The 27021-nt window shown below is 46.0% G+C and overlaps 1 protein-coding gene across 2 annotated transcripts in view; it reads left to right on the top strand.

The window, feature by feature from the left end:
- The first annotated feature begins 1857 nt into the window (after positions 1-1857).
- KPNA7 (karyopherin subunit alpha 7) overlaps positions 1858-27021 on the top strand; it is a 36353-nt gene continuing 11189 nt past the window's right edge. Inside the window, exons 1-8 of one of the 2 annotated variants that reach the window (XM_057302717.2) lie at positions 1858-2708; positions 3225-3313; positions 7480-7614; positions 14583-14665; positions 15411-15679; positions 17644-17726; positions 22196-22459; positions 26216-26449. In XM_057302717.2, the coding sequence (XP_057158700.1) occupies positions 3248-3313; positions 7480-7614; positions 14583-14665; positions 15411-15679; positions 17644-17726; positions 22196-22459; positions 26216-26449 (1134 nt within the window). In that variant the 5' untranslated portion in view covers positions 1858-2708; positions 3225-3247. Of the gene's footprint in view, positions 3314-7479; positions 7615-14582; positions 14666-15410; positions 15680-17643; positions 17727-22195; positions 22460-26215; positions 26450-27021 lie in introns of both variants that reach the window. The other variant, XM_055115158.2, reaches the window with a different exon arrangement.

Genomic DNA, 27021 nt, shown 5'->3' with positions numbered 1-27021 from the left:
GCCTTGGTGACTTGTGCCTGTAGTCCTAGCTGCTCAGGAGGCTGAAGCAGGAGGATCACTTGAGCTCAAGAGGTTGAGGCTGCAGTAAGCCATGATTACACTATTTATTGCACTCCAGCCTGGGCAACGGAGCAAGACTGTCTCAAAAGCAAAACAAAAACACAAAAGTAAACTCCCTCCAATTTAAAAAAAGTTCAAACTTGGCCTGATTTGAATAACCACCTCTAACTGAGGGCCAACTCCCTGTCTCGTATCACACACTACCCTCCCTTGACAAATATTTGAGTACCTACTTTGTCATGTGTTGTGAAAGAGGTAAGAAATCCCTGCCTAAGACACACATAGTACTGTTACCATGGGGAGTAGGAGGAGAGGAAGTTGGACAAACAAGAAAATATCAGGCAGTGGTTAAAGCTGAGAAGAAAATAAGACTGGGAAGACAGTTAAAAGGGCTTTCAGAGATGTTTAAGCAGAGACTGAAGAGGAGCCAAGTGTGCAGAGATCCTGGGCAGAGCCGCTCCTTCAAAGGCCCAAGTACAATGAACCTGGAACACTTGATAATGAAGCCCAGGGGTCTAGAACACAATGATCAAGGAAAGAGTTGTTGGAGGTGAAGTGGGCTGGGGCCAGTGCAGAAAGTGAATTTTCTTCTAAACTCATTGGGTAGCCAGGAGAGTTTTTTTAAGCAGGAGAGTTAGATCAGATTCTTCTTGATTTTTTCCTTTTTTTGTTTGTTTGTTTTGGAGACAGGGTCTGGCTCTGCTGTCCAGGCTGGAGTGCAGTGGTGCAATCATGGCTCACTGCAGCCTTGACTTCCTGGGCTCCAGAAATCCTCCCACCTCAGCCTCAAGTGGCTGGGACTACAGGTATGTGCCACCATGCCCAGCTTATTTTTATATTTTTTGTAGAGACGGGGGTCTTGCTTTGTTGCCCAAGCTGGTCTTGAACACCTGGCCTTAAGCAATTCTCCACCTTAACCTCTCAAGTTGTTGAGATTACAGGCATGAGCCACTGTGCCTGACTAATCAGATTTTTTTCTTTTTTTTTTTTTTTTGAGTTGGAGTCTTGCTCTGTTGCCCAGGCTGGAGTGTAGTGGTGCGATCTTGGCTCACGGCAAACTCCGCCCCCTGGGTTCAAGCGATTCTCCTGTCTCAGCCTCCTGAGTAGCTGGGACTACAGGTGCCTGCCACTACGCCTGGCTAATTTTGTACTTTTAGTAGAGACAGGGTTTCGCCATGTTGGTCTGGCTGGTCTCGAACTCCTGACCTCAGGTGATCCACAATCACATGTACTCTGTGCAAAGAACAGATTGGAATAAGGCAATGGGAGAAGCAGGAAGACCAGCTGGAAGGCAACTGCAGTAGTGTGGGTAAGAGGTGATAGTGGTCTGGACTGGGGTGGAGGCAGTCTACTGAAGGATTCTCAGTGACTTGTGCTTGAGACTGTCCTGACCCCATGTGCTGGTGCATCAGGTGTGGGGTTTTCCTGTTGCAGCCTTGGCGGGTCTCCTCACCACCCTGTACATATGCCTGATTTATAACTCCTCAGACACACCGTGTGAAAGCCTTCTTTTCTTTTTCTTTTTGAGACGGAATCTTACTCTGTTGCCCAGGCTCAAGTACAGTGGCGCAATCTCAGCTCACTGCAACCTCCGCCTCCCGGATTCAAGTGATCCTCCTGCTTCAGCCTCCCAAATAGCTGGAATTATAGGTGTCCGCCACCATGCCTGGCTAATTTTTGTATTTCTAGTAGAGATGGGGTTTCCCCATGTTGCCCAGGCTGATCTCGAACTCCTGGCCTCAAGTGATCCATCTGCCTTAGCCTTCCAAAGTGCTGGGATTATAGGTGTGAGCCACTGCACCTGGCATGAAAGGCTTCTATATATGACAACCAGCCCATCTGCCTCATTGAGGACCCAGTTGAAGCCAAAGCACCTTTAAAAGCTTTCCTTTACTGCTATGCCCAGCATTGGTGGTCTTGGTGCTCCCACAGTGTTCACAGCCTACTGAGCTGGTGTGGTGATGCTTATAGAAGCTGACTTCAGGTTCATGTCTGTAATCCCAGCACTTTGGGAGGCTGAGGTGGGTGGATCACAAGGTCAGGAGTTCAAGACCAGCCTGGCCAACGTGGTGAAAAGCCGACTCTACAAAAACAAACAAAACCAAAAATAAGCCAGGTGTGGCCGGGCACGGTGGCTCACACCTGTAATCCCAGCACTTTGGGAGGCCAAGGTGGGTGGATCACGAGGTCAGGAGATAGAGACCATCCTGGCTAACACGGTGAAACCCCGTCTCTACTAAAAATACAAAAAAATTAGCTGAGCGTGGTGGCAGGTGCCTGTAGTCCCAGCTACTCGGGAGGCTGAGGTAGGAGAATGGCGTGAACCCGGGAGGCGGAGCTTGCAGTGAGCCAAGATTGCGCCACCGCACTCCAGCCTGGGTGACAGAGTGAGACTCTGTCTCAAAAAATAAATAAATAAAATAAATAATAAGTAAGTCATGTGTGGTGGCTCATGCCTGTAGTCCCAGCTACTCAAGAGGCTGAGGTGGGTGGATCACTTGAGTCCAGGAGGTCAAGGTTGCAGTGAGCCGTGATTGTGCCAATGCACTCCAGCCCGGGTGACAGAGTGAGACTCTGATGCCAACAAGCAGGTCTTGCAGAAATAGGACATGGAGCTGAGAAGTCCAGACTGTTGTTCTTGCTGCCAGGTTGAGCCCAAGGGTTGGGGACGGGGAGTCTGTGCTGTGTATATGGGTTCTAACTCTCACTCAGCTTCTCTGGTCCCAAAAAATAAAAAATGCTGGCTGAGCACGGTGGCTCATGCCTGTAATCCCAGCACTTTGGGAGGCCGAGGTGGGCGGATCACAAGGTCAGGAGTTCAAGACCAGCCTGGCCAACGTGGTGAAACCCCGTCTCTACTAAAAAGACAAAAATTAGCCGGGCATGGTGGCAGGCGCCTATAGTCCCAGCTACCTGGGAGGCTGAGGCAGGAGAACCACTTGAACCCGGGAGGTGGAGGTTGCAGTGAACTGATATCCCCCCACTGCACTCAAGTCTGGGCAACAGAGCGAGACTCTGTCTCAAAAAAAAAAAAAAAAAAGCTAGCTTCCTGGGTCTGCCCTTTGCTCCACTGTGAGCCCTTTAAGGGTTAGAACCTTATGATACTGACATAATAACCCACACAATGGGCACTGAAAATTTCTTTGTTGCTGTCCAACCTGCAGGTAACTTACTACTTCCAGTCAATATGCCGACCTTAGATGCTCCAGAAGAGAGGCGGAGAAAATTTAAGTACCGAGGCAAAGATGCATCTGTGAGTATGAAGCACCCACCTGCTTCTATTGGGGACCAGTGCAATCTGCATAAAAAACGGGGTGAAGAGACCAGGCGCGGTGGCTCATGCCTGTAATCCCAACACTTTGAGAGGCTGAGACGGGCAGATCACAAGGTCAGGAGGTTAAGACGATCCTGGCCAACATGGTGTAACCCCGTCTCTGCTAAAAATACAAAAATGACCTGGGTGTAGTGGCTTGTACTTGTAATCCCAGCTACTTGGGAGGCTGAGGCAGGAGAATCGCTTGAACCTGGGAGGCAGAGGTTGCAGTGAGCTGAGATCAGGCCACTGCACTCCAGCCTGGGCGACAAGAGAGAAACTCCATCTCAAAAAAAAAAAAGCGGGGTGCAGGGAGGTGGTGGAGAGATGGGTTGAAAAGGCAAATATAGCAAAAGATTCTTTAGATAGATGACTAGGTGTTTCCCTGAATTATCCTTCCAACTTTTCTGTATGTTTGCTATTTTCATCATAAAATATTAAAGGTGGAGAAGACAAAAGCATGTGGACTTAGGAGCCAGACAACTGTGGAATCAAATCAAAGTTTCCGTGGAATCTTGCAATTATTTAATTTCAGAACCCCAGTTTCTTCATCCATAAAACAGGGCTGCTTAGCTGGGCATGGTAGCTCATGCCTGTGTTCCCAGTACTTTGGGGGAGGCCAAGGTGGGAGGATCGCTTGAGGATAGGAGTTCTAGACCAGCCTGGGTAACATACCAAGACCTCCAACTCTACAAAAACAAAAAATCGGCCAGGTGTGGTGGTGTGTGCCTGTAGTCTCAGATACTCTGGTGGCTGAGGCAGGAGGATTGCTTGAGCCCAGGAGTTCAAGGCTGCAGTGAACTGTGATTGTGCCACTGCACTCCAATCTGGGTGACAGAGCCAGACCCTGTCTCTAAAACAAAACCAAACAAAAAACCAGGCTGGGCTGGGCATGATAGCTCACACCTGTAATTCCAGCACTTTGGGAGGCCAAAGTGATCACTTGAGGTCAGGAGTTCGAGACCAGCCTGGCCAACATGGTGAAACCCTGTCTGTACTAAGAATACAAAAAATTAGATGTGCATGGTGGCGGGGGCCTGTAATCCCAGCTACTTGGGAGGCTGAAGCAGGAGAACTGCTTGAACCTGGGAGGTGGAGGTTGCAGTGAGCCGAGATTGTGCCACTGCACTCCATCCAGGCGACAGTGTGAGACTTCGTCTGAAAAAAATAAAAAACCAGGCTGCTATTTATCTCCGAGGGGCTGGATTGCTTCCTCCAGGGCCAGTATACAGGTGTTTACAGCTGCTCACGTCAATGAGGCTTACCAAGGAGCTAAAACGTTAGCATATAGGTATGGCCAACAGGCATGCCTTGTAGAAATAGGACTTGGAACTGAGAAGTCCAGGCTGTTCTTGCTTCCAGGTTGAGCCCAAGGGCTGGGGACGGGGGGTGTGTGCTGTGTATATGGATTCTAACATTCACTCGGCTTCTTTGGTCACATAGTTTTGTGTTGCAAGCTCTGTCCTCCATCTCTGTATCTTTTTATTTTTGAGATGAAGACTTGCTTCATAGTCCAGGCTGGAGTGCAGCAGTGTGATCCTGGCTCACTGCAACCTCTGCCTCCCAGGTTCAAGCGATTCTCGTGCCTCAGCCTCCCAAGTAGCTGGGATTACAGGTGTGCACAATTACGCCCGGCTAATTTTTTGTATTTTTAGTGGAGACAGGGTTTTGCCATGTTGGCCAGGCTGGTCTCAAACTCCTGGCCTCAAGTGATCTGCCTGTCTTGGCCTCCCAAAGTGCTGGGATTACTGGCATGAGCCACTGCACCCAGCCCCCATCTCTGTATCTTGACTGGCATCGTATAAGTTTAGCTCCACCTTGGGAATCCAGAAGCCTGATTAGGAGAATGAGGGAAGCACAGGGTCACAGCAGCCTGGTTAGGCCACCATCAGGAACAAAATCACTTTTTTTTTTTTTTTTTTGAGATGGAGTCTTGCTCTGTCACCAGGCTGGGGTGCAATGGCGTGATCTTGGCTCACTGCAACCTCTGCCTCCTGGGTTCAAGGAATTCTCCTGCCTCAGCCTACCATGTAGCTGGGACTACAGGTGTGTACCACCATGCCCGGCTAATTTTTTTTTTGCATTTTGGTAGAGGTGGGGTTTCACCATGTTGGCCAGGATGGTCTCGATCTTCTGACCTCATGATCCCCCTGCCTCGGCCTCCCAAAGTGCTGGGATTACAGGCATGAGCCACCGTGCCTGGCCCAGGAACCAAATCACTCTTACAGTAACCTATTCCAACAATGAAGCTGTCCGGCTTCTAGGACCACTGCAAATTAAAGGAAATCAGTGAGAACGAAGGAATTGAGTCTTCACAGCAACAGGAAGGGCCTGCCAAAGAGAAGAGAGAAAGGTACAAAAGTTTTTACAGGCAGGAACTGCCTAGCGATGGGGCAACAATATGATGGGCTCAATGATTCCCAGATGTGTTCCTACCTTGCCATATAATGCCGCCATGACCCTTTTAAATTTTTTCATTTTATTATTATTTGATACACGGTCTTGCTCTGTCATCCAGGCTGGAGTGCAGTGGCACGATCATAGTTCACCGCAGCCTCTGCCTCCCAGGCTCAAGTGATCCTCCCACCTCAGCCTCCCAGGTAGCACCATGCCTGGCTAATTTTTTGTTTCTTTGTAGAGACAGGGTCTCACTATGTTGGCCGGGCTGGTCTTGAACTCCTGAGCTCAAGCAATCCTCCTGCCTTGGTGTCCCAAAGTGCTGAGATTGCAGGTGGGAGCCACGGTGCCCGGCTGATGACCCATTTTCAAGCAAGAATTAAGTAGCTTAAAGAACCAAAAGTATCTCATACATGGTGACTTCTTTATAATTGCTCCTGAAATGTCTTCAGCCCAAACTCAGCTATTTAGAAAGGTTAGGTCATTTCCTCAGGATTCTTAATACTATAAAGTTTGAGTCATTAACTGACATAAGATCGGGGAGGGGAGAGAGAGATTGAGAGAGAGAGAGATTTGTAGAGGCAGGGTCTTGCTCTATTGCCCAGGCTGGAGTGCAGTGGTACAATCGTAGCTCACTGCAGCCTAGACCTCCCTGGCTCAAGGGATCCTCCCACCTCAGACTCCCAAGTAGCTGGGACTACAGGAGCATGCTACCATGCCCAGCTAATTTTTTGGTAGAAACAGGGTCTTGCTATGTTGTCCAGGCTGGTCTGGAATTCCTGGCCTCAATGATCCTCCCACCTTGACCTCCCAAAGTGCTGGGATTATAGGCACGAGATACCATGCCCAGCCTTGTTTTAATTTTGATCTCCCTCAGTATGTAGTCTTGGGGATGAAGGCTTTAATGGCTTATAGACAGGTTTCATTAATAGTGGAAATGGGCCATGCACAGTTGCTCAGCCTGTATTCTCAGCACTTTGGGAGACTGAGGCAGGTAGATCACTTGAGCCTAGGAATTCGAGAGCAGCCTGGCCAACATGGAGAAACCCCATCTCTACTAAAAATATAAAACATAGCCGAGTGTGGTGACACATGCCTGTAATCCCAGCTACTTGGGAGGCTGAGGCACAAGAATGGCTTGAACCCCAGAGGCAGAGGTTGTAGTGGGCTGAGATCATGCCACTGCCCTCCAGCCTGGGTGACAGAGTGAGACTCCATCTCAAAAAGAAAAAATATATATAAATACATATATAAATATAGTGGAAATGATCAGGGCATCTAGGACATGGGCAGTCCCCTAACTGTTCCCAACACCACCTATCCTAGCCACCACCGAAAAGGCCTGGGTACATTCAGGAAGCAGCCATATTCTTCAGGAAATCATCAGCATCAATGAAGATGTGTTCAGGCTTAGGGCAATGGGATGCTTTGCTGGGGTGTTTTTATAGCTGAGAATCCTGACCTGTCAAGGTTGTGCATGGTCTTGCTTTATTTTGGAGGGAAGATCAAATTATTTTCTAGAAGTGGTATAGCAGAAAACAGAAGAGGAGGTAAACAGAGCTGAGATGATTTACTAACTGTGTGATCTGAACTTTTCCAGCCTATTGTATCTGTAAAAATGAAATTGGATGCTTTGAAACATGTTTGACAGACTAAATGTGACATCCCCACTCCTGGTTCTAAATGCTCCAATTTCTTTTCCTCACTAGCTGAGGCGACAGCAGAGGATGGCAGTCAGCCTGGAGCTCCGAAAGGCCAAGAAAGATGAACAGACCTTAAAGAGAAGGAATATCATGAGCTTCTGCCCTGACACACCTTCTGAAAAAACAGCCAAAGGGGTGGCGGTCAGTATGTAGTGTTTAGAGTAGTCTTGGGCAAAATATGTTCTTAGCAAGTGTCTCTGGCTGGATAATATTTAATAGATTCAGAACTTGCAAACTCTCGTTTTGGGCTTTTAAATAAAGGAGTGAAGAGATTATGGTTTGAGCTAAACTGCCTTTGTCAAAAGGCTAATGGCCATTACTCCTATGGCTCTGAGTCTGTGGAATCTAGATTCTAGTGGGGGATGGAGAGGGTGCTATTTCTTTTATTATACTTTTTATTTTTATTTTTTGAGACAGGTCTCACTCTGTCACCCAGGATAGAGTGCTGTGGCACAATCAGAGCTCATTGCAGCCCTAATCTCCCTGGGTTCAAGCGAACCTCCTGCCTCAGCTTCCAGAGTATGTGGGACTACAGGCACTCACCATCATGTCCGGTGAATTTTTTATTTTTTTATAGAGACAGGATTTTGCCATGTTTACCAGGAGGGTCTCGAACCCCTGGACTCAGGTGACCTGCCTGTCTCAGACTCCCAAAGTGCTGGGATTACAGGTGTGAGCCCCTGTACCTGGCCAAAAAGGTGATATTTCTAATTGAAAATTTACTTGCTATCCCTAAGCCTGAAAACCGAGGAAATGAGGGTGGGTGAAGGTTATTTCTCAGTAGAGGCATCTAGTCCCTGGATGGGTGAGGTCTTTCCTAACACTTTGACTTCTGTCCTGTCTTCCCTTCTCCATCTACCCCAACCTTATTAAATGCAGATCCTGGGTTGACTTCAAGGTTAGTCCGGTTTCTGTGAATACCGAATGCCTTGACCAGGAAGTTTTCCTTCTTAGCACCTCAATAATGGTGTCTCTATATTCTTTTGGGGTACACCACTGTCTGTCCTACCTTAACTACCCACGTGCACCCTTTTTACCCTGCTTGGTTTAGGTCTCATAGAGGGCAGAGACTGGTTCCATTTTTGTCAAATTGGGTCCAATGATGCGTTCCCATTCATCAATGAAATGTGTACAGTCATTCTGAGTTGCCGTAGGAGTCCGAACTATATCTCTAGTTAGCTTCATTTGTTTGGAGCAGTCCCTAGAATCCCCCCATCCAAGGATGATATAAAACAAAAGGGAAAAAAGGCCAAGCACAGTGGTTCACACCTGTAGTCCTAGCACTTTGGGAGGCCGAGGTGGGTGGATCACCTGAGGTCAGGAGTTCGAGACCAGCCTGGCCAACATGGTGAAACCCCATCTCTACTAAGAATACAAAAATTAGCCGGGTGTGGTAGTGTGTGCCTGTAATCCCAGCTACTCAGGAGGCTGAGCAGGAGAGTTGCTTGAACCTGGGAGGCAGAGGTGGCACTAAGCCAAGATCGTGCCACTGCACTTCAACCCATGGGTGACAGAGTGAGACTCCATCTCACTCCAACAAACAACCCCAAAAAGTTGTTTTTCTTTTGGTCCCATATTACCTTTTTTTTTTTTTTTTTTTTGGAGACAGAGTCTCACTCTGTCGCCCAGGCTGGAGTGCAGTGGCACGATCTTGGCTCACCGCAACTTCCGCCTCCTGGGTTCAAGCAATTCTTCTGCCTCAGCCTCCCGAGTAGCTAGGACTACAGGTGCCCACCACCACACACAACTAATTTTTTGTATTTTTAGTAGAGACGGTTTTTTACCATGTTAGCCCGAATGGTCTCAACCTCCTGACCTCGTGATCTGTCTGCCTCAGCCTCCCGAAGTGCTGGGTTTACAGGCATGAGCCACTGTGCTTGGCGTATTCGCATATTTTTTAAAGAAATGAAGGTATAATTCACATCAAAATTCACTCTTTAAGTGCCTAATCAGTGGTTTCTAGCATAGTCACAAAGTTGTGCAACCATTGCCACTAGCTAATTCCAGAACCTATTCATCACCTCAAATAGAAACTCCAGTCATTCAGGAGTCACTCCCCATTCCTCATCCCCCACCGTCTCTGCAAACACTAGTCTACTTTCTGCCTCTCTGGAATGACCTATTCTAGACATTCCCTAGAAATGCAATCATATAAACATGTGAGCTTTTGTGTTGAGCTTTTATGTTTTCAAAGTTCATCCATGTTGTAGCATATATCAATACTTCATTCCTTTTGGGCAGAATGATAATCTGTTATATGGAGAGACCACATTTTGTTTATCCATTTATTTGTTTGTAAGATGGAGTCTCACTCTGTCACCCAGGCTGGAATGCAATGGCACAATCTCGGCTCACTGCAACTTTTGTCTCCCGGGATCAAGCCATTCTCCTGCCTCAGCATCCCGAGTAGCTAGGATTACAGGCATGCATCACCTGCTAATTTTATATTTTAGTAGAGATGGGGTTTCACCATGTTGGCCAGGCTGGTCTCAAACTCCTGACCTCAAGCAATTTGCCTGCCTTGGTCTCCCAAAGTGCTGGGATTACAGGTGTGAGCCACCGTGTCCGGCCTTGTTTATTTATTAATTGGGGGACATTTGAGTTGTTTCCACTTTTTGGTTGTTATGATGAATGCTGTTATTAACATCTGTGTACAAGTTTTTGTGTGGATGGGTGTCTTCAGTTCCACTGAGAATAACTGGGTTATGAACTAAGCCTGTTTCACTCTTTGTGGTAGGCTGTATCGTGGCACCCCAAGTGTCTGCATCTTCTAATCCCCAAACCTGTGAATATTACTCTATGAGGAAAGGGATGTAGCATATGTGATTAAATTAAGGATTTTGAGATAGAGAGGTGATAATGGATTATCTGGGTGGGCCTGGCATTCGATGATTCTTATAAGAAGAGCAATGTGATGACAAAAGCAGATGCCGGGCATGGTGGCTCATGCCTGTAATCCCAGCACATTGGGAGGCTGAGGCAGGAGGATCACTTGAGCTGAGGAGTTCGAGACCAGCCTGGCCAACATGGTGAAACCGCGTCTCTACGAAAAATACAAAAATTAGCCAGGCCTGATGGCTCATGCCTATAATCCCAGCATATTAGGAGGCTGAGGCGGATGGATCACTTGAGGTCAGGAGTTCAAGACCATCCTGGCCAACATGGTGAAACCCCGTCTCTACTAAAAACATAAAAATTAGCTGGGTGTGGTGGCATGCACCTGTAGTCCCAGCTATTAGGAAGGCTGAAGCAGGAGAATAGCTTGAGCAGTGAGCTGAGATTGTGCCACTGCACTCCAGCCTGAGTAAGACAGCGAGACTGTGTCCCCCCACCAAAAAAAAAAAATATTCCAGCCCTTTGTCCATTTTTAAGTCAAATAAAGTATTTTTTATTGAGTTGTAAGAATTCTTTATATATTCTAGATATTAAACCTTAGCAGATATGACTTGCAAATATATTCTGTTCTGTGGGTTGTCTTTTCACTTTCTTGATAGTATCCTTGGAAGCATAAAATTTTTTAATTTTGAAGAAGTCTAGTTTATTTTCTTGGTTGTTTGTGTTTTAGGTATCATATCTAAAAATTCATTGCCTAATCTAAGGTCACAAAGATTTGTGCCTATATTTCTTTCTAAGAGTTTATAATTTTAGCTCTTACTTTTTTAGGCCTTTGAGCCATTTGGAGTTAATTTTTGTAAATGGTGAGAATGGGAGTCCAACTTTGTGCTTTTGCATGTGATACATAGTTGTACCAGCACAGTTATTTGAGACTATTTTCTACCCATTGAATTGTCTTGGTACCTTTGTCAAAAAAATCAATTGACCGTGAATGTGAGGGTTCATTTGTGGACTCTCAGTTCTCTTCCATTGATCTATATGTTTATCTTTGTCATCAAACAAAGGTTTGATTACTGTAGCTTTGTGGTAAGTTTCGAAATTGGGAAGTGTGAGTCTTCCAGCTTTGTTCTTTTTTTCAATATAATTTTGGCTATTCTGGACCCTTTGTATTTCCATATGAATTTTAAAATCAGTTTGTCAATTTCTACAATAAGGGCAGCTCCGATTTTGATGGAGATTGCATTGAACCTATAGAATGGAGTCATTGAATTTATAAGGTTGGAGTATTGCCATCTTAACAATGTTAAGTCTTCCAGTCCATGAACATGGGATACCTTTTCATTTCAGTCCTTTTTTTTTTTTTTTTTTTTTTTTTTTTTACAGTTTGCAGCATATAACTGTTGGATTTCTTTCAATAAATTTATTACTAAGCATTTTATTCTTTTTATGTTGTAAATTAAATTGCTTTATTTTGATTTTTGATCACTGCTAGCATGTAAAGATACAATTAATTTTTGTATATCAATTCTGCAACCTAGCTGAATTTTATTAGCTCTAGGCTTTTGGTGTAAATTCCTTAGGATTTTCTACATATAAGATTAAGTCACTTTCAAATAGTTTTATTTCTTCCTTTCCAATCTGGGTGCACTTTATTTGTTGCCTAATTAATGCATCTAGAACTTCCAATGCCATGTTGGATAAAAGTGAAAAGAGCAACATCCTTGTCTTATTCCTGATCTTGGGGGAAATCTTTTAGACTTTCACCATTAAGTATGAGGCTACCTCTGAGTTTTTTGTAGATGCCTTTATCAGAATGAAGAAGTTTCCTTTTATTCCAGTTTGTTGAGTGTTTTTTTTTATTATGGAAGTATGTTGAATTTCATTAAATGTTTTTTCTGCATTGAGATGATCATGTGGGATCCCCCCCTTTATTAATACGGGGTACTACGTTGATTTTTTTTCACATGTTAAACCACTCCTGAATTCCTGAGTTAAATCCTAATTCATCATGATGACCAATATGTTGACCATATGTTTCATACGTTTAGGCATTTAGTTTCCTCCTATTTTGTTGAATTTTTGCATCAGTAGTTATAAGGGATATTAGCGTATACTTTTCTTGTAATATCCTTGGTTTGGTATCAGAGTAATACTAGCCTCAAAGAATGAGTGAGAATTTTTTTTTGTAAAGTTGGTAAAGTTTTTTTGTTGTTGTTGTTTTTGAGATGGAGTTTTACTCTTATCACCCAGGCTGGAGTGCAATGCTGCGATCTTGGCTCACTGCACCTCAGCTTTTTGGCCTTGATGCTTTCTGATAAGAAATCAGCTGTTAATCTTATTGAGGCTTTGTACATGAATTGCTTCTCTTTTGCTGGTTTCAATGTTTTTGATTCTGTAGTTTTGGCTTTCAACAGTTAGATTATAATATGTCTGGATCTTGGGATTTATTCCGTTTGGAGCTCATTGAACTTTTCAGATGTGTAGACTAATTATTCTATTGGATTTGGGAATTTCTTTGGCCATTATCTCTTTAAATATACTTTCTGCCTCTTTCCCTCTTCTCCTTCCTATTCTGCATTTGTTGGTATCCTTGATGATGTCCCACAGATCTCTAAAGATCTGTCAATTTTCATCTTCAGTCTCTCTTGTGTGTGTTATCTTCCTCAGACTGGATAATTCCAATGAACCTATCTTCAGCTTCACTGCTGCTTTATTATGTCTGCTTGAATCTGCTGTTAAGCCCCTTTAGTGAATTTTTGTTTCAGTTATTGTATTCTCCAATTCCAGAATTTGTATCTGGCTCCTTCCAATAACTGATATCTGTTCACTGATATTCTCTATTTAGTGTGACAGCATTGTTGCACTTTAGTTCTTTAGTCATGGTTTAGTTCTTTGACTATATTTAAAATCTTTGTCTAGTTCAACATCTAGTCTCCTCAGGGACTATTGCTATTGATTGCTTTTTTCACATATATATGTATATGTGTGTGTCACACTTTCTTTGCTTGTCTCACAATCTTTGTTGAAAACTAGTCATTTAAAATAGTGTGACAACTCTAGAAATCAGATTTTCCATTGCCCCAGGGTTTGCTGTTGTTGCTGGGTGTGCTCGTTTAGTAGTTTCTGAGCTAATTATCTAAAATCTGTATTTTTTTGTGATGTGTGGCTGCTGCAGTGTCTGCTTGGTTTGCTTAGTGGTCAACTAATAATTAGAGACTTATTTTAACACTTGGAACCACGGAGAAAAGAACACTCAATTTTTGCCAAGAAGCTCTGTGTTGGGGGCATGCGTTCACCACTCAGCCAGGCAGTTGACAATTCTGATGTAAGCCTTCACTTCCTGTTTGCACAGAGCTTCAAAGTCAGTGAGAGGGAAGAGCTGAGGGTCTTAGTTTTGTTGTTGTTGTTGTTGTTGTTGTTTTTAAGCATATGCATAGCCCTATACATGATATTCCCTTTCAAGTTTTTTTGTTAGCCTGTTGTTTATCCCAACTCTTATTCAACCTCTCAGGTAGCTGTGAAGTTAAACAACTTCCTCTGTTTTCAATGAACATTCTTAGGGAAAAGCCTTTTCATACTGAGTAAGCTCTGAGTCAAAATAGTCTGTAAGTGGGATCTTTCAGGGAATGACCAGACAGATCAAATAATAATTTTCTGGGAATGAGGCTCCAAAGGAGGACCTACCTATTTTGCCTCTTCTGGTGGTTGTGAGGCTGTTGGTTTTTCACAATGATTGTGGACTGTTGGTTTTCAGGGTTACCATGGAGCTGAGGGTGGGTGGGAATAGGGCAAGTCAAAATGCCACAAAGCTCTCATGCTACTTACTGAGATTCAGCTGTCTTTCTTGGATAAACACTTCCTGGCTTGAATAAAACAATTGGCCGCAAGCCTTTGGTCAATTTCTACAGTGCTGAAAAAGTTGATTCTATTTTTGTCAGTTTTCTCTTTGCCTCTATGGAGGAGAGAATTTTTTGGATGTCCTTAGTCTGCCATTTTGTTTTGTATCCACTAGCACATTCTTACTGCACGGGATAAAAATGTTCTTGGGATCCAACTAATGATAGGAATTACTTCTCCCCTAAGCATGGGAAGGAACACACAGATCTGTGAGATCTGTGGACTATATTCTCCCCTCCCCAAATATAGAACAGCATGCAAGATGGGACATCCTGTTCAAGCCAGGCTGTTTTAATCAGATGGATGATGGCTAGAGTAGGTGATGTTTACAGCTCATTTTGGCAGACAGTCTGACCTGAATGTGTCTCTTCTTGCAGGTCAGCCTCACTCTGGGTGAAATAATCGAAGGTGTGAATAGCTCAGATCCAGTCCTATGTTTCCAGGCCACCCAGACAGCCAGGTATCTCCAAACAGACTTCTGCTGTTGCAGGTTCATAGTTAGCAATGAGCTCCAGTGATGGCTGGAGCGCCAGTGGCCTATTTGGTTTCTTGGCATTGGCAACATGCCCGTAAAACACAGGAAAAGGCTAGCCCATCTAAAAGACGAAATTGCTATTCTACACTGTCCTTGAGGGCAATTTAAAAGCTTCGATGTGTTGTCAGAGATGAATTGCTTAATTTACATTGGCCTCTACAGAAATTTCATCTTGTAGATAACACCTTAAAGGGGAAAATGTTGATTTAATACTGAAAAATGCTATCGGCTGAACACTAGGATGTTAAGTAGCTCCAGCCCAGCTATGTGGCTTATGTATAAAAGGAGGTTCTTTTTTTCTCTTTTGAGATGGAGTCTCACTCTGTCACCCAGGCTGGAGTGCAATGGTATGATCTTAGCTCACTGCAACCTCCGCCTACTGGGTTCAAGTGATTCTCCTGCCTCAGCCTCCAGAGAAGCTGAGATTACAGGTGTGCACCACCACACCCAGCTAATTTTTATATTCCTAGTAGAGACGGGACGGGGTTTCACCATGTTGGCCAGGCTGGTCTCGAACTCCTGACCTTGCGACCTCAAGTGATCTGCCCGCCTTGGTCTCCCAAAGTGCTGAGATTACAGGTGTGAGCCACCGCACCTGGCCTAAAAGGAGGTCCTTAATACCTCTCTCACTTGACCTCCCCCCTCCCCTGCCCTCTCTTTCATTGCATAGGAAAATGCTATCCCGGGAAAAGAACCCCCCTCTGAAACTGGTCATTGAAGCGGGCCTCATTCCCAGGATGGTGGAGTTCCTGAAGTCATCACTTTACCCCTGCTTGCAGTTTGAGGCTGCCTGGGCCCTGACCAACATCGCTTCAGGGACTTCGGAGCAGACTCGTGCCGTGGTAGAAGGGGGAGCCATCCAGCCCTTGATTGAGCTCCTGTCTTCCTCCAACGTGGCTGTGTGTGAACAGGCAGTGTGGGCTCTTGGTAATATAGCCGGTGAGACTCTCCCCTTAGTGGGCTAAGAAAATGGGGCCAGGTGTGTGGGATACTATAAGGGTTCTTTGGGTGGTGGGGTATACTCGATGTCCCAGAACACTTTGCCATGTAAGTACCTAGAAGTGCTGGCAAGGTTACAATGAGCTGTTTCCAAACTCAAAGCCAGGCCAGGCACGGTGGCTCACGTCTGTAATCCCAGCATGTTGGGAGGCCAAGGCGGACGGATCACTTGAGGTCAGGAGTTCAAGACCAGCCTGGCCAACATGGTGAAACCCCGTCTCTACTAAATATACAAAAATTAGCCAGGCATGGTGGTGCATGCCCTGTAGTCCCAGCTACTCGGGAGGCTGAGGCAGGAGAATCGCTTGAACCTGGGAGGAGGAAGTTGCAGTGAGCCAAGATAACGCCACTGTACTCCAGTGTGGGCAACAGAGGGAGATTCTGTCTCAAAACACCAAAAGCCCTCAAATCCAAGTTTAGAGGCCAAATATTGAAGCTGAAACAGGATGATACAGTGTCTACTGAAGCCACAGGCTAACTAGAGACATCTGCCAACACTAAGGTCCTACAGCCTCAGGGCTTCGTGGCTTCAAGAACAAGTCTTTGGCTTATGCAGTGTGGGAGTTTATGATAGACCCTTACATAACTCGGGACCCCAGAAGGACTCTGCCTTCAGTGGAAGTTGCTAAGGGAACGTGCCAAAAACAAAAACAAAACAACAACAACAAAAAACTCCTTGGTTTGGGCTAACAAGCCTTCCCTGAAAGTAGAATCCTCAGACTACCTTTCTGAATGTGGCACTCGATGCTCTTTCCTGCATGGTCTAGTGAATTAGTGCTGTAGGGTCGGAAGCCCCCAGATTCTTGGCTGACATCAATCCAGTGACTTTCTAGGGAAAACTCAATTAGGTCCCTCAGGATTTTGACAAATTAAGATCGGCCGACTATTAGCATTTTCAAGTTCAGAGAAGCAATAACCCCCGTGACTGAGTCAGCAGAAACAGTATGATTAGACCTCCAAGGACTCCACATATTGGAATTAGCAAACAGAATATAAAATAACTGCTAAAAGAAAACAAAAGCTTGCAGAGGCTTGGCGTAGTGACTCATGCCTTTAATCTCAGCACTTTAGGAGGCAGAGGTGGGAGGATGGCTTGAGCCCAGGAGTTTGAGACCAGCCTGGGCAATGTAGTGAGAACTTATCTCTACAAAAAATAAAAATATTCACCAGGCATAGTGGTGTATGCCTATAGTCCCAGCTACTCAGGAGGCTACGGTGGGACAATTGCTTGAGTTCTGGAGGTCGAGGCTGCAGTGAGCTATGATCGCACCACTGCACTCCAGCCAGGGCAATAGAGTGAGATCCTGTATCCCCCTCCCCCACCAAAAAAAAAAATAAAAGGCTGCAGAAGGAAAAAGTGCCTATTAGAGAAGTTGTCTCTCATTTTGCTTGGTGCAGTAAAGTAGGCAAGACTGGATGGTACAATGTGATGACTTGCCTTTGATGGTTGACAAATACAAATAGACTTCTAGGGTCTAAGATTGTTATCCTAGCTAAGGTAGCTGATGGCTGGTCACCAGCACCTGCAGATCCCCAGACTTTGTTCTGAGTTGCATTGGAAGTTACTGCCCTGTGCCAAGGTCTTCTGGGAAGACAACTTGGTCTGGACCAGCCTTCGTCTTCCTGAGAACCATGCTGTGAGATGCCAACAGCCCACCTTGGCTGAGTTGGCTGGCTCTGCTTCTAGCAGTTGCTGCTGTGTGATGCCTGCCTGTTACATCAGGACTGTCCACCCACCAGCCACGCCAGACTTCCAGAATTTAGTACGTGGCTCTACTACCTACTTGCTAAACCCGGGAATGAGTTTTTGTCTCTTGCCCTTTGCACACTCTTAAAAAATTAGTCACCCACTTCAGGATTGTCTTTGTTCTCTCTCTAAATGTCACATTCTGATCTATTTGTAGGTGATGGCCCAGAGTTCAGAGATAACGTCATCACAAGCAATGCCATCCCACATCTGCTAGCCTTGATTTCACCCACCCTGCCGGTAAGTGTCTTTTTCTTTCTCTTTTTTTTTTTTTTTTTTTGAATTAAAATTTTAAAATAATCTTAATAGAGATGGAGCCTCACCATTCTGCCCAGGCTGGTCTTGAACTCCTGGCTTCAAGCAATCCTCCTACCTCGGCCTCTCAAAGTTCTGGGATTATGGACGTGAGCCACAGTACCAGGCCAAGTGGATGTCTTTAAATGAGAGAGAACCTCGTTAGGTAACAAATTCTAATGTTGGGAAATTGGGACGTACTTCCAAATCCAATGCTAGATCATGTGGCTGCTGCCTGGCCTCTTAGAACCTCATAAACAAGGCTCAAGACTGGGCATGGTGGCTCATGTCTGTGATTCCAGTGCTTTCTAGGCCAAGACAGAAGGATCACTTGACACCAAGAGTTCAAAACCAGCCTGGGCAACATAGTGAGACCATGCTTCTAAAAATAAAGAAATTAGCTGAGCATGGTAGTGTACACCTGTAGTCTCAGCTACTCAGGAGGCTGAGGTGGACGGATTGCTTGAGCCCAGGAGATGGAGGCTGCAGAGAGCCAAGATCACACCACTGCACTCCAGCCTGGGTGACAGATTGAGACTCTGTCTCTAAATAAACTAATAATAGCAAGGCTTAGGACTGAGTATCATTTTAGGTAAAGATTGACTCAGCTCTGTCTTTAGGGGCCAGTAGCCCCTGATCCTTCTCTTTGAGGCATTGGAAGAGGCCTACAAGCTTGCCATCTTGCAAAATAGATGACTGAAATCTCCATTCTAGGGTCACAGTTTAGCATATATGCCTAGTGTTCCATTATTGGAACACTAAGCCTGTGGGAGTTATTTATATCCCACTGCTCATGGTCATTACCAAGGTCTGATTTTTCACACACAAAAATTTGCAACCTCCGGCATAAATGGGTTAATGTCTCACCAGTTCTGTTCATGGGGAACAGGCTCTTCTTTTGAGGCTTAGAGTCAAGGTTGGTTGATTTGTGGTTATTGATTGAAGAGGACTTCTGGTTTAGGAACTGGGTTCTCGATTTGCCTCAAACAAAAATGAAGAGCAGCCAGAGGACTATGTTCAAAACCTTCATCTGGGAACCGTGGCTCACACCTGTAATCCCAACAATTTGGGAGGCTGAGGCGGGTGGATCACCTGAGGTCAGGAGTTTGAGACCAGCCTGACTAATATGGCGAAATCCTATCTCTACTAAAAATACAGAAACTAGCCAGGCATGGTGGCACGCTCCTGTAGTCCCAGCTACTTGGGAGGCTGAGGCAGGAGAATTGATTGAACCTGGGAGGCGAAGGTTGCAGTGAGCCAAGGTCGCGCCACTGTGCCCCAGCCTGGGCAACAGAGCAAGACTCTGTCTCAAAACTCTTCAAGATGGGAGAAAAATCTGACATGGTTGAACCAATAAAAGACTAGCCATGACCGAGAGAGTTTAAGTAGAGAACACTTAAGATGGCAAGCAGGAAAAGGGCTTAGACATCTTCCTGCTAGCAGCAGGGAGGCTTTGGAGGATTTTGAGGCAAGGGAGTAGAGTGGTCTGATCTTTCAGAAAGGCCCTTCTGGTTGCCTGCCATAGAATTATATAGCAGAGAGAGGCCGGATGCGGTAGCACTTTGGGAGGCCGAGGTGAGCGGATCACGAGGTCAAGAGATCAAGACCATCCTGGCCAACACGGTGAAACCCCGTCTCCTAAAATTACAAAAATTAGCTGGGTGTGGTGGCACGCACCTGTACTCCCAGCTACTCAGGAGGCTGAGGCAGGAGAATCTCTTGAACCTGGGAGGTGGAGGTTGCAGTGAACCGAGATTGTGCCACTGTACTCCAGCCTGGTGACAGAGCAAGACTCCATCTCAAAAAAAACAAAATTGTATAGCAGAGGGAGATGGTGAAGCAGGTGGGTCTGGGACATAGCCATTCTAGACATGAAAGGGAGACAGCAAGAAGCCAGGATGCCCCTAGGTTTCAGGTTAGATTGTTCAGATGATTGTCTTCCTAGAGAAAGGGGAAAAGTGCAGGAAAAAAAGAAATTGGAGCTTTTGTTGCAGGCATGAAGTTGAGGCGAGTTGGAGACACCATTGCAGCAGAGTCGGATTGACAGATGTGCCTTGCTAGGTGACATATGTGTATATGTCACCCAGCCAGGCAAGGTCAGCTGGGGCCAGGGGTCACAAACGTGACCTGGCTGGCCGCTTGCTTTGTAAATAGTTTTATCAAGCTGGGCATGGTGGCACGTGTCTGTAGTCCCAGCTACTTGAGAAGCCAAGGTGAGAGGATTGCTTGAGTTTGAGGCTGCAGTGAGCTGTGATTGTACCACTGCACTCCAGCCTGGGTGACGGAGTGAGACCCTGTCTCCCAAAAAAAAAAAAAAAAAAGTTTTACTGGCATGCAGCCACACTCATTTACATACTGTCTGGGCTACAAGGACAGTTGTTGTTGCCACAGAAGCCACAGGCTAAAAATGTTTAAGATCTGGCCCTTTACCGAAAAAGTTTTCAACCCCTGAGCTAGAGTGTGAGGAGAGCCTGAGACCCAGTCCTGTGGGCTCTAAGGTTCTAAAGTCAGGCAGAGCCTGCCAAAAAGACTAAGTAGAAACAGCTAATTTGGCCATAGAAAACCAGGTTTGGTGTCACAGTTGCCAAGAAGAGCTCTTTCTTTTTTTTCTGCTTTTTTTTTTTTTTTTTTTTTTTTTTTTTTGAGACAGAGTCTCGCTCTGTCACCAGGCTGGAGTGCAGTGGTGCAATCTCAGCTCACTGCAACCTCCGCCTCCTGGGTTCAAGCGATTCTCCTGCTTCAGCCTCCCGAGTAGCTGGGATTACAGGCACATGCCACCCCGCCTGGCTAATTTTTGTGTTTTTAGTAGAGACGGGGTTTCACCATCTTGGCCAGGCTGGTCTTGAATCCCTGACCTCATGATCCACCTGCCTCGGCCTCCCAAAGTGCTGGGGTTACAGGTGTGAGCCACCACGCCCAGCCAAGAGCTCCTTCAAAAAGGAAGGGCTGACTACTAACCACAGCTGAGAGGGACAGTAACTTTAGGACCAAGAAGCAGCTGCTGAGTTTGGTGACTTGGAAGGAGCTGATTCCCATCCCTAACCCCAAAGAAGGGTTAGAAACATGACTAGAATGGCCTGAAGAACAATTGGAGGCCAGGCGCTTATGTCTGTAATCCCAGCATTTTGGGAGGCCGAGGCAGGAGGATCCCTTGAGCCCAGGAGTTTGAGACCAGCCTGGGCAACATAGCAAGACTTTGCTCTACAAAAAGCATGTCTAGCCACAGCTACTCAGGAGGAAGAAGTAGGAGGATCACTTGGGCCTGGGAGGTTGAGGCTGTAGTGAGCTATGATCACGGCACTGCACTGCAGCCTGGGCAACAGAGTGAGACCCTGTCTCAACAAACAAACAAAAACCCCCAACAATTGGGAATCTGGGAGGTAGACAGTGAATATAGATGCCTCTCTGAGGGTAGACTCTGAAAGACAGAAGTGGGATGATGGCTGAAAGGGGCAGAAGGGGAGGGGCTGACAGTCCCAGGGTATGTTTCCTTACTGGTGGGAGTGATTTGGGGGCAGGGATGATTCTGGGCGGAATCTTTAAAGGCAAAAAGTAAGGGCCAGATGTGGTGACTCAGGCCTGTCATCACTTTGGGAGGTGGAGGTAGGCAGATCACTTGAGCCCAGGAGTTGAAGTCCAGACTGGGCAACATAGCAAGACCCCTGTCTCTACTAAAACTAAAACTAGTAATAAAAGGCCAAAAGGGATGGGATCCAGAGGCAGAGTAGGAAGACTGATTCTCAATTAGAAGATTAGAAATCTGGGGATGACATGCCAGTAGTGTTTTAGACCAGTGGGAAGACCAAGTAACTCCTGCTTGATCTTGTTGTCAGTGAAAAATGAAATTAGGTCATCAATCAAATGGGAAAGGACATTTTGAAAGACAAAGGAAACCTCCATCTAACATTGGAATGTGAAATACGAACCTTGTTCTGTGTCCCTAATACACATCACTGCCTAGAACACATTTCTATTTGAAGTTCAAAAGCTCTGGTTCAGTCGGGCACAATGGCTCACCCCTGTAATCCCAGCACGTTGGGAGGCTGAGGCCGGCAGATCACTTGAGGCCAGGAGTTCAAGACCAGTCTGGGCAACATGGTGAAACCCCATCTCTACTAAAAATACAAAAATTAGCTGGGCGTGTGTGGTGGCGGGCACCTGTAATCCCAGCTACTCAGGAGGCTGAGGGAGGAGAATCACTTGAATCCAGGAGGCAGAGGTTGCAGTGAGCCAAGATTGCATCACTGCACTCCAGCCTGGGTGACAGAGCAAGGCTGTCTGAAAATAATAAATAAAATTTTAAAAAGCTCTGGTTCATGCTGATCTATGGTGTTGATTGGAAATGGTAAGAACACACTGCTGTTTGCATTTTCTCTCCTTTGCACCCAATGCTGGAGGCAGTCTCCTTGTTACAGATCACATTTCTGCGGAACATCACGTGGACCTTGTCGAATCTGTGCCGAAACAAGAACCCATACCCTTGCGACACTGCGGTGAAGCAGATACTGCCGGCCCTCCTTCACCTCCTGCAGCACCAGGACAGTGAGGTTCTCTCGGACGCCTGCTGGGCACTGTCCTACCTCACCGACGGCTCCAACAAGCGCATCGGCCAAGTGGTTAACACGGGGGTCCTGCCCAGGCTGGTAGTGCTCATGACCAGCTCAGAACTCAGTGTCTTGGTAAATGCAATCCTGGGCCCTGTGGATTCGAGTCCTCAGGTCATAGTCACTTTAGCAGGTTCTGGGGCAAGGTTTGTCATCTGCATTTCCCTGGTCTTTGCTTTTTTTTTTTTTTTTTTTTTTTGAGACAGAGTCTTGCTCTGTCACCCAGGCTGGAATGCAGTGGCACAATCTCAGCTCATTGCAACCTCTGCCTCCCAGGTTCAAGCGATTCTCCTATCTCAGCCTCCTGGGTAGCTGGGATTATAGATGCCAACGACCACGCCCGGCTCATTTTGTATTTTTAGCAGGGACAGGGTTTTACCATGTTGGCCAGGCTAGTCTCGAACTCCTGACCTCAGGTGATCCACCCGCCTCAGCCTCCCAAACGACTGGGATTAGAGGTGTGAGCCACTGTGCCTGCCCATCTTTGCTACTCTGTGGCCAAAAGCTTGAATCTATTTTGATGTCAAATCCTAGTGGGTGTTAAGTAACTGACTTTTTCTTAACTGGATAACTAGAAAGAGAAAAGCACCAAGTGAAATTACTTATAATCCACCACCCAGTGAACTATTCATACACAGTCTCCTTCTAGCAGTCTATGTGTAGACTTTAGCAAATTGACTTATACTGAATGGGTGTATAAGCTCATCATAACATTTGAATTTCTTATGCAAGTATAAAAGAAAATTCCACTGGGTATACTGGCTCACGCCTGTCATCCAACATTTTGGGAGGCTGAGGCAGGCAGATTGCTTGAGGCCAAGAGTTCGAGACCAGCCTGGGAAACATAGTGAGACCCCATCTCCATTTTTTTTTTTTTCCTTTTTTGAGACAGAGTCTTGCTCTGTCGCCCAGGCTGGAGTGCAGTGGTGCAATCTCTGCTCACAGCAAGCTCCGCCTCCCAGTTTCACGCCATTCTCCTGCCTCAGCCTCCCGAGTAGCTGGGACTACAGGCGCTTGCCACCATGCCCGGCTAATTTTTGCATTTTTAGTAGAAATGGGGTTTCATCGTGTTAGCCAGGACGGTCTCGATCTCCTGACCTCGTGATCTGCCCACCTCGGCCTCCCAAAGTGTTGGGATTACAGGCGTGAACCACTGTGCCTGGCCTCAGCTTTTTTTTTTTTTTTTTTTTTTTTTAAAAAGGCCGGGCACGGTGGCTCACAGCCGTAAAAATACAAAAATACAAAAATTTATTTGTAAAACACCAAAGAATTAACTGAGTGTGATGGCGCACAGCTGTAATTCCCGCTACTCGGGAGGCTGAGGCAGGAGAATTCCTTGAACCCAGGAGGTGGAGGTTGCAGTGAGCTGAGATCGTGCCACTGCTCTCCAGCCTGGGTGACAGTGACATTCCATCTCAAAAAAAAAAAAAATTAGCTGGGTGTGGTGGTGCATACCTGTAGTCTCAGCTACTGGGGAGGCAGAGTTGGGAGAATTTATTGAGCCCAGAAGTTTGAGGATGCAGTGAGCTATGATGGCGCACTGTACTCCAGCCAGAGTGACAGTGAGACTGGGGATTAAAAAAAAAAAAACAACCCATTATCCTCTCCCCAGTTTGTTCTCTTAGACTAGCTCAGATATAGGCAGAAAGCAAGTAAAACCATTACTAATTGCTTTTCTAGGTTATTATTTTTTGTGTGTGTGAGACGGAGTCTCTCTGTCATCCAGGCTGGAGTGCAGTGGTACAATCTTGGCTCACTGCAACCTCCACCTCCCGAGTTCAAGCAATTCTCCTGCCTCAGCCTCCCGAGTAGCTGGGATCACAGGCACCCACTACCATCACGCCCAGCTAATTTTTGTATTTTTAGTAGAGACAGGGTTTCACCAAGTTGGCCAGGCTGGTCCTGAACTCTTGACCTCAGGTGATCTGCCCACCTCAGCCTCCCAAAGTGCTGGGGTTACAGGCATGAGCCACCATGCCCTGCTGCTTTGCTATGTTATTAAACATGTCACCTATATCATATACTGCTTTGAAATGTGGGTACATTATATTAAAGATGTCTCTATGCTGCCTGCTCTTTATTTTCTTAATCTTTTACCTAATATTGCATATTCTGCAGCCTTAGTGATCATCTATTTTGAGATTAGCATAGGACTTCTCAGATGTCAAGGTGGCTTCGGGATAGTGCTAGGGGCATGGAGGGTATGAGATAAGACAAGCAATTGTTGTTGTTGTTGTTGTTTTTTGACAAAGTCTCACTCTGTTGCCAAGGCCGGAGTGTGGTGATACAATCTTGGCTCCCTGCAACCTCTGTCTCCTGGGTTCAAGCAATTTTCCTGCCTCAGCCTCCCAAGTAGCTGGGACTACAGGTGTGCACCACCACACCCAGCTAATTTTTGTATTTTTAGTAGAGACGGTGTTTCACCATGTTGGCCAGGCTGGTCTCAAACTCCTGGACTCAAGTGATCCATCTGCCTCAGCCTCCCAAAGTGGAGAAGTAAATTCTCTAAGAAGTTGCTTACCCCCAGGTTCTGGGGCCTATTTGGAGCTGCCCTGGTAAGGCCATGACTGGCCTGAAGTACACTTCTACCTCTCACTTTGGTATCAGGTAAGTAGCCTAATAGGCTAGGAAAATTCTAGAACTGTTGCTGGGCTTTACTGGGGCTGCCACTACAGTACAGAGAAATCTGAATAAAGCCATAGTCAGCTATTGTAGGAGAGTTGTTGTTTTGAGCCCAATCGTAGACCTGTCCTGGGGATCTTCTGAGCCATTATGAAGGGCTTCCCAATCACACCAGGAAATGGCATTGAGATCTCATTATCTCCAATTAAATATGCAACATGCTTGACACTGATGATAAATACTAATTCAGTCATTATACGATAAAGAGTATAGTCACTGGGCGCAGTAGCTCATGCCTGTAATCCCAGCACTTTGGGAGGCCGAGGTAGGCAGATCACTTGAGGTCAGGAGTTCAAGACAAGCCTGGGCAACATGGTGAAACCTTGTCTCTACAAAAGATACAAAAATTAGCCAGGCATGGTGGTGCACACCTGTAATCCCAGCTTCTCAGGAGGCTGAGGCAGGAGAATTGCTTGAACCCAGGAGGCAGAGGTTGCAGTGACAGCCAAAATCGTACCACTATACTCCAGTCTGGGTGACAGCAAGACCTTGTCTCAAAAAAAAAACAAAAAACAAAAAAAAAACACTATCGTCAATTTAGCATTTGATGATGAAACTGAAAGCGTATGAAAAGTACAACAGCATTTCTCGATAAAGGTATTTCTTGGGTATTTCTGTCCCACTTGAGCCAAACAAGTGGGAAGCCAGAAAGTTCCTTTAAGTCACCTTTAAACATCCATGGGCCAGGCACAGTGGCTCATGATTGTAATCCCAGCACTTTGGGAAGCCAAGGCAGGATCACTTGAGACCAGCCTGGACAACATAGCAAGACCCCCGTCTCTACAAAAAACTTAAAAATTAGCCGGGCATGGTGGCACATCCGTATAGTCCCAGATACTTGGGAGGCTGGGGGAGGAGGATCACTTGAGCCCAAGAGTTGAAGGCTGCAGTGAGCTATGGTCATGCCACTGCATTCCAGCCTGGGTAACAGTAAAGACCCTGTCTCTTTATAAATAAATAAATAAAAAATAAATAAAAAGGCCATGGATGAATTGAATAATGATCACAGATACAATTCCTGTTCACAGGCTGTCAGACAACCATCGGCTATAGCATGACAATGTTTGGGAGAGAATAGAACTTGGTGTGATTGTTGCCTTCTCCTGGGATAGACTTGAAATACTTAGACTTCTAGCCTTGCTCTTCCAGACTCCTTCTCTCCGCACCGTGGGGAACATTGTCACGGGCACAGATGAGCAGACGCAGATGGCCATTGATGCGGGTATGCTGAACGTGCTCCCCCAGCTCCTGCAACACAACAAGCCCTCCATCCAGAAGGAGGCAGCCTGGGCCCTGAGCAACGTAGCAGCGGGGCCTTGTCACCACATCCAGCAGCTGCTTGCCTACGACGTCTTGCCTCCCTTGGTGGCTCTGCTAAAAAACGTAAGTGGCGCACACAGCAACCATGGCAAAGGACTACTTTCCAATAGCCCTGGGTTGAACTCCTTCAGGAATCCAGACACAGGTGCAGAAGCAAATTGAGATCACAGCAGAGCTCTGAAACCTCAGAGTCCTAGCTTTGCCTGAAAAAAAGGAAGGGGGCGTTCCATTCTGAAGAACCCATTAAAGATTTGGAAGACGGAACAAGCATTATTCAATGACAAGGTGACCCCATGGCTCAAACATCCAGAAAGCTCTTGAGCTAGTAAATATTGGCTTATGTCTAAGCGGTGGTGAAAGAATGTGCCATCTATTCTCTCCCTACCAAAAGAGGGTGGAGCTTTTATTTTTAGGAGGAAAAACATATCATGCTATGGTGATATCATACACTGAAGGAAAGCAAAGTTAAATTGATTAAAGTGGTAATGTCAACAAAATTCAAATCTAAACATAGAAAAACAATAAAGCAGGCTGAGTGCAGTGGCTCACGACTGTAATTCCGACGTTTTGGGAGGCCCAGTCAGGTGGATAGATTGAGTTCAGGCGTTTGAGACCAGCCTGGGCAATGTGGCAAA

The sequence above is a fragment of the Pan paniscus genome, chromosome 6 (assembly GCF_029289425.2).
Source record: "Pan paniscus chromosome 6, NHGRI_mPanPan1-v2.0_pri, whole genome shotgun sequence".
NCBI classification, from domain to species: Eukaryota; Metazoa; Chordata; class Mammalia; order Primates; family Hominidae; genus Pan; species Pan paniscus.
This window is presented reverse-complemented; position numbering and strand designations above follow the sequence as displayed.